The sequence below is a fragment of the Neovison vison genome, chromosome 1 (assembly GCF_020171115.1).
Source record: "Neovison vison isolate M4711 chromosome 1, ASM_NN_V1, whole genome shotgun sequence".
Lineage (NCBI taxonomy): Eukaryota > Metazoa > Chordata > Mammalia > Carnivora > Mustelidae > Neogale > Neogale vison.
In genome coordinates, this window is record NC_058091.1 from 100112288 (window position 1) to 100127078 (window position 14791).

Here is a 14791-nt window from a genome sequence, read left to right on the forward strand (position 1 = left end):
TGAAGCATGCTGTTATAATGCATGACCATTATGTTTTTTTTTAAACTAACAATTATTACTTCTATCAATATAACAAATAGTCTGCAACACCAACAATTATTAATAAAGCCAGAGAAAGAAAATGATTCAAGAAACGTTGCCAGTAAGACACAGAGCCAAAAAACAAAATAATGGATTAATTCAATTGGTTCTCATGTTGTAAAATGACTCAAGGAAGAGTTCAAATAGGGCAAAAGATAGGGGCTAAAGTATTTCCCCTTCCAAAGTTGACTTTCCAACATGCATAAATATTGCTTTGGTTGGGGAAGGAAATGAGAGAGAAAAGACCAGAGGGAGGACAGAACGAGGTATGGGAGAAGAGCTTCATAGAGTCTACTTGGAACGAACGGATCAAACTATTGACAGCTAACCAGACTGCTGCTTCCTCGTAGGGGGCCACTCACTAGGACTGTGTAAGATGAATGTGACCTCTAGGGCTTACATGATTTCACAGTAATCCTTGCAAGACCTCTGTGAGATAAGTACTATTCATATCCACATTTCACAAGTGAAAGGATTGTCTTTGGGAGGTCCTCTTGTGTCCCCAGTGAATGATCATCTCTAGCTTTTCGCCTTTTATGACTCTTCTTACGGCATACTGCTGTTGGGACAGATGCATTCACTCAGGCCTTTAACTCTGCTTGAAAGGAGTGTTAACTCCATTCCACTTTCCTAAGCCCCTGGTCCCCGATCCTTTGAAGTGCAGCACCAGTGCAGCTTTCTCCTTGAATTTCTCCATGTAGCTGTGATCTCATGTCCCTCCAAGAATCCCCCAGTTCTTTGCTACTCAAAGTGCTATGGGCAAGCATCCAGGCACCAGCAGGGAGCTTGCTGGATGTGCAGAATCTGAGGGCAGGGACGCCTTGGTGGCTCAGTCAGTTAAGTATCTGCCTTCAGCTCAGGTCATGATCCCAGCAACCTGGGATGGAGACCTGTGTCGGGCTCATTGCTCAGTGGGGAGCCTGCTTCTCCCTCTGCCTGCCACTCCACCTGCTTTGGCTCTCTCTCTCTCTCTGACAAGGGAGTAAATAACATCTTGCTTTGGCTCTCTCTCTCTCTCTCTGACAAGGGAATAAATAACATCTTAAAAAAAAAAAAAGAATCTAAGGGCAGATTTCCTCAAGCTCTCCAGGTAGTTTATAGTTTATGTATAAAGTTTGAGAACTTCAATCTCTCTCTCTCTCTCTTTTTTTTTTGCTTTGCATTTCTGTTATTTGTAGTCTGTTTTCTATTCTCAATTGGACTTTAAGCTCTCTGAGGGCAGGAAGATATTATATTTTCTTTTCTTTTGAGTATGCATAAATATGCATAGCCTAGAGGAAGGCATATAATTTACCTAGGGGTGTAACTGCACTTCTATTTAGAAATTTAGAGAATATTCTAGGTCAAAAAGTGCTGTGTTGTTTGGGAGAATTTTTGCCAGTATGCTAGTAGAATCACTTTGAGCATTATGTTACTTTTAATGTTTCCACAAATTCTGGCTTTTGATAAAGTTGAAAATGTTAAGAGGTATAACAGGTCCCCAAAGTAAAATCTTCATTCCTTCCCATAGCCTTTGGTCTATAACCAACCCTGGGGCCACAACATCTTTCTTTGCCAAAGCACAAATCTAGATATTACAGATTTGGAGAAAAATCAATACTTAAAAAAAGTAGAAATCCCAAAAGCTTGAATATGCCAGTCAGTTTCACACGTGAGGTTTTGAGTTTGGTTCGTCTGCAGTCAGGACACTCACTGTCTTCCAGGAAACCTCAGAAGGGAATTTTGTTTCAACAAATATTTGACTCCAAGCTTCATTCTAGAGCTAAAGTGATTAATAGCGAAACTTCAGTCACTACAGACGTTCCTGCTGCATTTACATGCCAAAGACCGATAATGCTATTGATCTTTTGAAATGATCGCTGTGTGTTTTCTAGGGCTTTATTTAGGCGCAGTGTTTGCATGTGTTTGTACCTCTCCGTGTTCTCAGTGAGTGTGACCAACTGGTTGCTGAGATTGGCAGATGCTCGGGCCTTTCAATCAGCTTCTTGTCACTGCACAATCTGGCTTCTCTCTTTGCATAGAATATGTAATTGGAATATATGCGTGACAAGAAAAGAGGGCAAACACATAACATAGGTGGGGTTTTTTTTCTTTCTTTCTTTTCTTTTCTTTTTTTTTTTTTTCTTTTTCTTTTACTTCTCCTGGCTTCATTTCAGCAGTCAACATGACCTCTCATGAAGTTCCAAATCTAGAAATTATCTACACATAAACCTACTCCTGGGAGCTGACAGGATTCTTCAAATCAGGGAGGATGCCACTTTACCTCTTTTTAGAATTCCTTTTTTTCTGTGTGAGTGTGTGTTGTTTTAGTGAGAGGCTCCCTTCCCACCTCAGTCATCGGTTTGCTCACTCCCTTATGTGATGAATCAATGCTTCCAGAACAGGGGTTTCCGAGGGACTGCGGGAACAATTACTTCCAAATGAACTCGGGCGTCCTAGCTGGGAGCATTCAGACCACACCCCAGGTAAAGGGAAGTCTTTCCTTAATGCTTTCAAGAACTTTTAAAGGCTGTGCACTTCGGTGTTTGCTGCAAGAGGGCTTGAGGGAGAGCTGCCTGCGGAGAGATAAATTTGCCTGTATATCAAAATGAAATGTTATTATCTGCAGTTAGTGGCAGGGCGAGCAGATAAAAGCAAACTGCTTGGCTGGCCAGCCCCACAAAACGCTCGGGACTGCCCTTGGCATAGTGTGGAAGCTGACACCCTGCCATGCCTCTTCTTCTTAACAGGAGGCTAGTGGCCATCTGTGAGTGTGGGTGTCACCACAGGAAGGAAGAGAACTTTTAGGGGAATAGAAGACGGGAAGGCATTGCAGCCCAGAAACTGAGCAACAGAGCAGTGAACTTGCATGGCACGGGGAAATGCCATTTCTTCAGTTATTATTCGGCTGTCCTATGAGAGGGGGACAGTCTCAGACAGTTCTGAGTGCTTGAAACCGTAGTGAGGGCGAGATGTTCATCCTCTCAGGTCTAATTTCAGTTATTAAACTAGTTTCCCAAGGATAGGAACTAAGATGTGTTTTTAAATGGCATTGACAACTTGAAAGTGTTAAACCGGCATTTAACAAGTGCAATGATATTAACATGCATCTGTTTCTGCTTTGTGTGGAAAATGATTTTTCATCACCATAGCGATTCATTTCTGGGCTCCACTGGAACTTGGCTACCGTATGCAGTAAAGAGAGAAAAAAAAAATTCTTTTTTCCTCTTTTCTGAACAGGGGATTCAGCAGTCTACCTTGGCTAACACATGGCTCTTCATCTACATGTTGCATCGTGTAGCTAGTATAATTTTAAATCCTTTTCCAACCTGAATTCTGTCCCCAAAAAAAAGAAAAGAAAAAAAAGAAAGAAATCAGTACCTCCTTGGTTAGATAAGAGGATGCTAGGTAACGATGAAAAGAGCCCTGTGCTAACACTGTACTCCCCGCTTAAAAGTGGATACCACTTTTGTGGTGGTGCTTCTGAGGATGTGTGTTCAGAGAGGAATTTATCCCTGATCTTTTTCTCCAACGGTAACCCAGGAAGATGAATACGTCTTTAGTCCTATTAGATTTTCCCTTTTATGTTATTCTTGAATGACATCATACATGGGTTCAACTAAAATTAAAAAAAAAAAAATGTTCTCCTCCACCGGGGAAGACATTTTTTGTCAGATATGGATGTGTCTGTAGGAAAATATGACAGTAATGTAGAAAGAAATAATTTTACTTTTCTGTTGCATTCATTGTCCGCATGTGGTTATGCTTTGAAAATTCCTTTGAGGGCATTGGATGGAAAGTGCACCTTATGCACTGAATCATCAGTTTTCATTTATATTTTGTTTCCCTTTTAGTCACTGAAATTATAGCTATTACCCTTTAAAAAGTCTGTAGTTTATTGGGTGTCAGTGATGGTCGATCTATTTGATTTTTAGAGATTTAGGTAGCATTGCATTATTCAAATTGCACAAGTTCATAGTAGAAGTAAATTTTCGGTGTTGTGTGTGTTTTAGAAGGCAAAGCCATGTCCTATTAATAATGATTATATGTATTTCAGACCCCTGGGGCACTTATACTGAAGCCTTTCATGTATTAGTATTTAAATTTCATTGGGATAGAACCCAAGATAGACTTGTAATTATCATGGGGAGAGATGGAGCAGGCCTATAGAACCTGGGGATAAGGTCACAATTTCACCTTTTGACTCCTAAAGGACTGTCTTTATCTCCTGCCCACATGAAATTCTGTAATTATCTGAACTACCTCTAGTGCTTTTGTTGCTAAAACCACTCTCTATCTTGATATTGATGAGATTAGTCATGTAAAAAGGTCTTCCTAGGAAATAATCTATCCAATAAGTGTGTTATATTGTTATTGCTGATAAGACTAATGGGCTTTCCAAATCTAAAAAGGGATCTAATGTTTCTTACCACAAAGGGGAGCATTGATTTATTATTTTCCCATGATTAGCAGCAACCTGGGAATTTTGACATGACTGCAACGAGCAAATAAGGACAACTGTGTTTAAAGACATTAAAGAATATTAGGGGCACCTGGGTGGTGCAGCCAGTTAAATGTCTGACCATTGGTTTGTGCCTGGGTCATGATCTCAGGCTCCTGAGATGGAGTCCTGCTTTGGGCTCAGCACGGGGTCTGTTTGTCCCTTTCCTTCTACTCCTCCCCCTGCTCTTTCTCTCACTCTCTTTCTCATAAATAAATAAAATCTTACCAAAAAGAGAATATTAAAAAATGAGAGTTAGCTCAGAAGGGTTTGCCTGTATGTTTGATATTTCTTAAGGAATATGCATCATTTCTAGAAGGCATAGCTGTTTCCATTTTTTTTAGTTACCAAAAACTTTTACTATATAGTAAGTGGCCTACATTTAGTTCATTGGACCTATAACTTGGGTGAAATCTTCCGTACGGATATCCAGTCCTCTTTGTTTGATTACATGCTCACAAAGAAAATATCCCATTACTAATCTAGTGTCCCAGGCAGCTTGCTCCAGGTACCTCCTGACCCCAGGCTCACATTGTGCCCCCATGCTATGTGTCTCTCTCTCTCTCTCTCTAGGCCAGTCTTACTATCACCCAGCATGACTTTTGTTTTCCCTGGGCTGACCTTGTCAACCTTCTTGTCTCATAGTTGCTTGAGCTTCATAAACTTGCTGTCTTTTCTGTTTTTTGTTTTTTGTTTTTTTTTCTTCCCAGATAGTCAGTCTCAAGGCCAAAGCCTAGACCATATAGAATTACCATACTTCTAAATCTTACATTTTCACATACTATACTGTAAACCAAGCCATTTTTCCAGACACTCAACATGCTATTAGATCTGTTATCTGAGTGTCAGATACCGCTGGTCCCTGGAATCTGCGGGTCCCTCTCTTGGATCTGTCCAAACTCCACTCCATTTTGGTCATTTGCTCTACTCTCACAAGGGCCCTCAATTTCCTCAACTTTCTTTCCAGCTTCCAAACACCAGCTCTGTAAGTGCTATAGCTGACTTTCTCTGTTCCTGTGAGAGGCTGTTTGAATATCCCTGGAAGGAATACCAAAAGGCCAAGTAAATTGGCTTCACTGCAACAAATTCCTGGCTCAGCAGAGCCTGGTAATCCTTTGGTTGATAGTCAGGCATCTTTCCTATTGATGTCAGTGACAGTCCAGTCTTTTCTATTTTCCTTAAAATCCCATGTCACCGCTACAAGTTCTTCCTTTGCTACTGGATCGCTTGTGTTACAAGTCGGGAGGGTTCAGCCTTGGACCTCTTTTCTTGTTTGTGCTTGCTCCCTCGGTGAGCTCATCTTGTCTTGTGGTTTCAAATACAATGTATAAGTTAACAACCCCAATAATTTCATCTTTAGCACAGACTCTCCTCTAAATTTGACTCCCTTTCCACATTTCCATTTGGATCTATATTTAGCATATCAAATTTGATCTTTATTCTCAGACTAGCTTCACCTGTTGATTTCCCCATTTTAGTAAATAAAAGCTCATTTTTTACAGTTATTTAGGTCAATAATTTTGTACTCATCTTGATTCCTATCTATCTCTTATATCCCACATTTAGTTTTTAAGCAAATTCTGTTTTCCTTTAAAATAGAGCCAGAATCTTGGGTGCCTGTGTGGCTCAGTCAGTTAAGCATCTGCCTTTGGCTCAGGTCATGATTGAGTCCTGCATCAGGTTCCCTGCTCAGAGGGGAGTCTGCTTCTCCCTCTGCCCACCTCCCCACTCATGTTATCTCTTGCAAAAATAAATAAATAAAACCTTAAAAAATAAATAACTAAAATACAACCAGAATCTTAACACTTCTTATCATGGTTACCATAGCAACCCAAGTTCAACCTACCATTTCTCTACCATGGGTCATCGCAATAGCCTTAAAGCTAGGCTTCATAGCTTATAACTCTATAAGTACTAAATATTTTACATATTTATTTTGTTTACTACTTCCTCCTCTGTGATATAAATTCCATTAGTGTAAAGACTTTTGCTCACCATTATATCGCCAACACTTAAAGTGGTGCCTTAGCATTAAGTAGGCATTTAATGACACCTTATTGAATAAATAAAAGTTAGTAGAAAGCAAAATATTTAAGTGAGAGTTGATTTTACTAGGGACATAATGTCAGGACTTCAGGCCACCTGAGAGAACAAAGATGTGGGGGAGTGAGTAGATGTGGTGATAGGAACCTTGGTGATTCTTTTCTGATTGCTTCAGTTATCTCAGTGCAATGAGAAACAAACTTATCAGCTCAGAGTAAGACTATGGAAGAAGATGTTGGAGAGGATGTGAGTTTTCTAGGCAAGTGGGAGAGTAAATGGGCCAAGTAGCTAGTGTATGTCTATAGAGCAGCATTGAAGGGCCTGCTTGGGTTGAGTCATAAATTTGAAGTGAAACCAGTAAGCGTAGTTTGTGTGATTTCCTCCAATCACATACTGTTGTGGTGCAGGAGTAGAGTAGGAGGTTAGATTTAGTGAGAATGGTGATTTACCCAGTTGGGAGGGGATGATGTGAGAGAGGGGAAAGCATTTGAGGAGTGTGCATGGGGGGTAACTGTGGTGAATGCAATCACTGAGGTTGGTTAAAAAGAAGAAATATGGGACAATATAATGTTGGAGGGATCCATAGATTTTTATTCTGGTGAGATCTGAGAAATGGAGTATGAGAAGGAGGTATGGAAAGAAAAGAAGTGGCATCCAGAGAATGGAAAATGTGACATTATAGAGGGGTTGTAGGTACTGGTTGAGGCTAGGGATTTGAGAATCAGGAAGGAGTAGAGGCCAGGGCAACACAAGATGAGGAAAATTAACCTATGAGCTATGATGTTGAGTATTGCACAAAGCATAGTGTTAAAAAGAGTGGAACTGAGCCAGGAACTAAATCTTCAAAGAAAGAAGGGCTTCCTTTGGTTGTGGGGAGATGGCAGTGAGGAGTATAGACTACTGACAGGAGATTCAAATCTGGAAGTTTCTAGGTAAGAGGAAAGAGGAATGGTCTGGAAGCAGTACAGGGAAGTGAGGAGGACACGCTTGTAGTTCTAGGCCCAGTGTGAGGGAAAACAGTTTCTTTCCACTGAGGTAGCTTCTTAGAGACAAAGCCCTTTAGAAAAAGCGTTGGTTTGGTTAGAGCTAGTTAGAGAAGTTAGAGAAGAGGTTTGGGACATGGAGGATTTTGTGGTGGCCGACTGGATACCAGAAAGTGTGTGGTGGAAAGGCTTTAAGAGTTGGAGCAGGCCACAGATGGGAAAAGAGCAACAGGTATGTATAGCACAAAGGGATTGTGCGATGACTGAGGTCTGGGTTTTTTCACAGGGACTGACATAGCTGGGTTTAAAAGGAATGCCAAGGTGAAATCTGAGGGTTTCAAGGCATAGAGGGGTTCATGGCTTAAAGGGGGAGGACAGTGAGGGTCTTGCCAGGGTGTATCATATTTCTTGAGACTGAGGCATGCAGGTGGCAGAGGGACAGTGTTACTCTGACGAGATGGGGCTGATTTTATCATCAATGTTGATTATACCACCTTTCTGCTCCCTGGCACACCACATTCATGAGCTTTCCTGTATCTTAGTTCATTTTCTCTGGACTCAAATGGGACCATATGTTCCCTTAACTTATTTTGCCTGCTTCCTCCAGGACCCTGTTTTGCTTTCCTCCTCTCCTGATCCCTCTCCCCAGTCTATCTACATGTTCAAGTCTCTCTGATTACATGCCAACACAGGCAACTCTTTTGGACTCTCCTTCCCTTACTAATTACTCCCGACAACCTTCCTTATTCCTCATTCAAAATTTTGTGAAAGAGAGATTATGGCACCATCTTCTCTTTTTCCCTTTCAGGTAGTCCTCAACCTATTGCTCTTGACTTTCTTTGCCTGTCACTAGCCATGTGTCTTTTTTTTTTTTTAATTTTTTAAAAATTATTATTTTTTAAAATATTTTATTTATTTATTTGACAGGCAGAGATCACAAGTAGGCAGAGAGGCAGGCAGAGAAAGAGAGGAGGAAGCAGGCTCCCTGCCAAGCAGAGAGCCTGATGCGGGGCTCGATCCCAGGACTCTGGGATCATGACCCAAGCTAAAGGCAGAGGCTTTAACACTGAGCCACCCAGGTGCCCCACTATGTGTCTTTTAAAACCAGAATTACCCATCTAAAACTCTAATGTGACTTTGTCATTTCCCAATCTATGGTGCTCTAATGGTTCCGTGTTGTCCATAGGACAGGATCTAAGCTTGATCCACATCCCACTGCTGCTGCCCTTCCATGCTTTCATTCATCTGGTTTTCTCAGCCTGGGATATCTTTATCTTTCTCTTCACTGGGACCTACATTTCAGGTGTTGCCTTTTACAGAGCTTCCCCGGGTGGGTATGCAGGTACCCCTCATCACTTTTCCTTTCATATTCTGTGCATACTCTTTCTTCTCGTGCATGGTCTGTTGACCATTTCCTATTCTTGTTGGCATCCCTAGCTCCTGAGTACCCGCCCCGCCACAAATACTAAACACGGTTATTCTTGAATGAACGACACATGAATGAAAGAGAAAGGATATCCTTGAAGACAGGCATTTGTATTCTAATAGCCAAAAAAAAAAAAAACTTCCGATTTTAAATCCATTTTTTAGTATCCTCATTAGTGATACACGTTGGAAGTTTCTTGCATGCTTGGTGATTATGAGTCAGATTGAACATGCTAACCCAGGGTTAAATGAATAAAAGTTGATTTTGAAACAGAATAGATGGTGTGTTTGTGATGACCCTATGGGGAGGCACAGGTACCCTGTAATGTTCCAAGAGATCAACTAGCCAATCCACTGTTTTGCTGCCATCCCCTACAATAGGCTCTTTGTGGGTTGTATTGCTTTCTCTGATAAATGGAATAATTTAAAAAAGGAATCTGGTCCACGCTCCACTATTTTTACAGCTGTTTTCTTTGGCAACCATACACATGATCACAGGATAAGAGTCAACTTTTCAAAATAAATGAAGTAAATATCATGGTAATTAGGAAATAAAGTCAAGATAAACCTCTAACAAGACTGAGAGTCTAATTTATTACATGTCTCTTAGGTCTCTTCTGGTGATTCTGAAGCCAAACCTCTGATCTTCACATTTGTCCCTACTGTCAGAAGACTACCAACCCACTCTAAGTTGGCCGACACCTCTAAATTCCTTGTTAAAATTCCCGAGGAACCAAGTGATAAGACTCCAGAAACTGTAAATAGGGTAGGATTATTTTTTTTCTTTCTTTATATTAAGCAATTTTATATTAAACATTAAATTGTCCATAAGAATGACTTGGAAATTTGTATGAATGTTTATTTCCCTTGCATAAAGTGAGATGACTGTGAAATCCAAGGTTGACTAAAAATATAACCGTGTAATAGAAACCCAAACATTATCATACTCTCCTCCTCTCCATTGCACTATCCTCAACTCTCCTGAGTTGACATCCTATTCTTTGCTATTCACGTGACACATTCTGCCTCTGGGCACTTGATCTTCTCCCAAATATGTCCTAAAATAATAAAAATGAAATATTTGGACAAGTTTGAATTTCTGTCAGTTTCTTGACAAAATAAAGATAAAAACAACGAGGCATTATTGTATTACATGCAATAACTTAGCAAAATTTAAAAAGTGCAATATCCAGTGCTAGGGCAGTTGTGAAGCTACTGATGTCCTCACACTTTGCTGCTAGCATTGTGAATTTGTACAATTTTGGTGGAAAACCCTTATGCATAATCATAAAACTGTTCATAATCTTTCAATAATCTAACTCTTGAAAATGTATTCCAAGAATGGTACAAAAGCAAAAATGTTCTGTAGGAAAACAGGGAAAAATAAAAATAGCTTAATAGCTAATAATCAGAAAAAAGTTGAGAGTGTAATAATACACCATTTTCACAAAGTTATAATTATAATGATTATGTAATTCCATGGAAAATGTTAACTTTATAACAGTAAGAGACAAGGTTGGTTGTAAAATTATATTTATATGCTGACTATGCTTATCTAAAATAAGACTAAGACTGACAATAAAATTAAAACGAACTTTAAAAAACCCTGAATATGACTTGTGTTTGAATAATGACATATTGGGGAAAAAAACCCTTTCTCTTTAGAATGTCTTTTAATATTGTCTTATTATAAGTAAAAGGTGTCTGGGGGATTCTGTGGTATTCTTGAACCACGAAAAGGGGGTAAAATAATCTGATTCACCTTATCTGTATGAAAATATCTTATCCAGAAAGTTGTAATATATTTGTGATCTGAGATTTTCAATGCTACCACCTTATTTCAAAGACTATGAAGGTTGAATTATTTCAGAGATATCTTAAACGCTACTCTAGGAATTTCTGGGAAACTTGTCTGACAGTACTCAATTCTATGTGATGTATTTATGGGATCCTTTGTATGGGTGTTACGAGTATGAATGAGATTGTGCATGTATGAATCCCTCTTGGTTGCAAACCTCCAGAGCTTCCTAAGATGTTGATATTTATTTGCTGATTGCAATGATCACACACAACCACATATTTAAAATAGTCAAGATTTTTCTTCCTATTTATTTATTTATTTATTTATTTATAAATTTTTTTTCTTCCTATTTTTTAAATAGTTCAATGTTATAATAGAACAGGGTAAATTCTCCCTTCATCATTTATGTATTCAGCCACTACTGACTGAATATACTATGTGCTTGGTGCTGTATTCTGAATGAATAAAATCAACTCATATAAGTCATTCTTGGGAATGCATACAATAAAAAAAGTGAAAAGTATATAATAAAATTTCAGTGATAAAGCTACAAAAATACATTTGAGTAAAAGAATAGAGTGTGATGGACTATCGGGGAAGGGAGTCATTAAATTTTATATTTTTCTGATATAAACCATTGATTTAATAAGCAAATTGGAGAGAATGGACAAATCTGTACAGAAAATTTTTTTCAAAGTCAAGCAGAGAAAGACAATTATTATAAGGTTTCACTCATATGTGGAATATAAGGAATAGCACAGGGGAAGATGTTTTAGATAATTAATAATGTTTTCAAAAACTAGTTCAATTTTTGCCATCTTTTAATTATAGTTATTTTTTATAATAAGCAATCTGTCTTTGAATGCTGTTTTAATTTAAACTTCTTTCCAGTTTGGGTTTTTGTTACTGTATAGTATTGTAATTTAAATGTATAGTATTGTAATTTAAATGTGAAATGACCATTGTCCAAGACATCCTAATGAGAGGCCATTTGTGTTTTATCTCAACTAAATCATCATCAGCTGAAAAATGTGCAATGGGCATATAAAATAACGTCCTTAGGTTAGTTATTTATAATCAGTGGTTTGACTTCTATTTTCATACACACGGCATGCATGCCCATAAAAGCACATGTTAAATTGATCATCATGGTTGAAATTCAGTTTATTGTAGTTAGTGTCTTTTAAAATTTTTTATTCTGAAGTAATTTTAGGCCTAAGGAAATGTTGCAAAGAAAAATATAGTAACCACAGCATGGTTATCAAAACCAGAAAAATAAACACTGAGTCTTTCAAACACAATCTTAGTGTACACTGCTGCTCTCATTTTAGAAAAAGATGTTTGATAGCTTGATAAAGCTGTCTTACTCTCGTCTTGTAAACCCTCTATGTACTCATAGAAAACTGAATGGGAAAAGATTAAGAATTACAAAATAAAATAGCAGTGAAAAATTCCTTGTACTAAAAATATCTGCTTGTTTTCTTGGCATCTTATTCTTGAGTTCTTTTCCATTAGTTTGGATGGTTTTGTCTGAATATCTATATTTTTGGTCACAATTTTATTTTTCCTCTCAGACTTTTAGAGAGATTTGTTTTATTTTAGAAACTTTCAATAGGGTTTCCTTTCTCTCCAGGCATATATAGGATATATAGGTTTTGCTTGACCAATAATTAAACCCTTGGTCAACCCCCGTTTGTCTCACGAATGTCTTCATGGGAAACATTGCTGTCTCTATCTCTTTTTAAGAAAATGTGTCATGATTTATTTGAAAGCAGGTTTACTTGATGTTGATTCTGAGCCCTAAATTGTTTGGGCTTGAACCAGGACAAATAAGTGGGCTGGTAAAAGTAAACCATTAACTTCAACCCAATCTCTCCTAAACCAATCTGATTTTTAAATATATTTTAAATAATTCTTGTCCTTGGAGATTAAAAGCAGGTTAAACTTTTAAGTGTACATGCAAAAAGGAAGCCATTGTCAAACCAATGTCAATGCTTTTATGTCTCTACATTAATTGCAGTCTGAGTCCAATGAGTACTTGACCTTGAATGCTGGGAGCCAACAGGAGAGAAACCAAGGGACATTGATTTATCCTTCAGAGGGCAGTGAAAAGGTTTTGCAAGCAAGGGGAATTAAAGCAAACGAACTTCAAGGAATGCAGCAAAGTGACCTCTTCAAAGCTGAATATGTCTTTATCGTGGACTCAGAAGGGGAAGATGAAGCTCCAAGTGGAAAAGGTGAACAAGGCCCCCCTGGGGGGATGAGCACTACAGCTTCTCGGCCCAAATCTCTAGCAATTTCTTCCAGTCTGGTTTCTGACGTGGTACGTCCCAAAACACGAGGGACAGACCTCCAGGCCCCATCATACCCTGAAATGTCTCATGGGATTGCCTCTCAGCAAAAGCACGGGCAGGTAGGTTTTTCTTCTTGTCATAAGAAAAAAGAAAATGTTTACATACTCTTTATCCTAGGCTGTCCGCAAAGGCCTTCCTGTTTGAGGCATGCAAAGCTCTCAAAGAAAAAGGTATTTAAAAACCCAAATCCCAAGATCATAAATCATCACAGAGTAAATATAGATAATAAATTCATAAGACAAAAAAGATTATATAATTGTACTGCGAACTGACTGAAGAGAACATGTAAGATGTTCAGCTGGGGTGGATCTGGGAGAATGTTATCTCTTACTTTTGAACAATTCTTGGAAGATTGATAACTGGGAGTTTCTTAGGAGAGAGTGCTTGGTTGGCTGGCTCCACCAAGAAGCATACTGCACATACGAGAAAGATCCTGTGGGAAGACATTGGTTGGATGTTAGATGCAGGCACATTACTTTTAAACTACTGAAAAAGTAGTCAAAGGATATGCTAGGAAATAAGAGTGTTTAGAAAAAAAATTCTTGCCTGTGTGTCCTTCGGAAAATATGTGTTGTGGTCCTGGAAGCCACTAGTGCAGGTCTTGCCTCAGTGAAACGGGTAGAATATCCTACCCCAAAACTTAGCAGCAAAATTGAATATTTCCTTTAGGTTGGAGAGCCTATTTAAGACCGATTTCTGTGATGGCAGGAAAGAAAGGGAGTGGAAAGGGAGGGATTTTGAAGGGAAAAATAGGAAGAATTTCCCATTGGTTGGCTATTTGTTGCGATGAAATTATACAATGATTTGACAAGGCATAGGTAGAATGTCAGGAATGCAGAGGCTGGCTTTGGGAGTAGACAGTGGATGCAAAGTTCTCCTTGAGAAAGCATATGTCAGTACCAAGATGTCCTGTTTAGGATCTGCTAGACCAGGTAGGATCCGCTAGACCAAGCATCCCAAAGTAGTTGGGAGAACATTTTTGTTGGTAAGTTGGCCTTTTGGTGCTGCTAGGACCTATGCATAATTGTAGAGGACATGTCTTATTTTGGGTGCCACTCTATTTTCATTTCTGCCGCCTTTACTGACTTCCTGATGCTGAATTTCTATCACCTATAAGCCTAGGGTCCTTAGGCTACTTAGAAGACTCTCCCTGGGTTACTCTTACCTCAGTCTACTGACCTAAAACATTTATTTCTTCTCAAAATTTATTCTCAGACAGTTGTTGGAAATGTTCTAATCATGTAATTAAACATATTCTCAGTAAGCAGTGATAGGCTTGAACGTTTCTTTCTTGTCTCGGGAAAGATGATGGAATAACCAAGTTTGAGATATGGGGGGTTCTAAAGTTAAGGGAGGGTAATTTGATGGAGCCCCTTTGAAGAACTTGTAGTGTGATAATAATAAATGTAAGTAAACTAAGCAAACATTCTTAATGAAGCAACTTTTGGATTTTTGCTCTACTTTTCCCCCCAGTTGTTAGATTTCTTTCCCTAAGTTGGTCATTTAATTTGTTTTTATGTGACCAAATACACAGAAGTAAACTAGACCCTGAACACACACTTTGGAATCTTTTGTCCAAAAACAGTTATATGGCAGTACGTTATAGCTGATGTTATCAAGGCTG

The 14791-nt window shown here is 38.8% G+C and overlaps 1 protein-coding gene across 1 annotated transcript in view; it reads left to right on the forward strand.

Annotated features, from left to right (window-relative positions):
• Positions 1 to 2408: 2408 nt before the first annotated feature.
• LOC122909213 (muscular LMNA interacting protein) overlaps positions 2409 to 14791 on the forward strand; it is a 149430-nt gene continuing 137047 nt past the window's right edge. Inside the window, exons 1-3 of the mRNA XM_044253020.1 lie at positions 2409 to 2546; positions 9623 to 9778; positions 12834 to 13226. Coding sequence (XP_044108955.1) covers positions 2451 to 2546; positions 9623 to 9778; positions 12834 to 13226 — 645 coding nt within the window. The 5' untranslated portion in view covers positions 2409 to 2450. The remainder of the gene's footprint in view (positions 2547 to 9622; positions 9779 to 12833; positions 13227 to 14791) is intronic.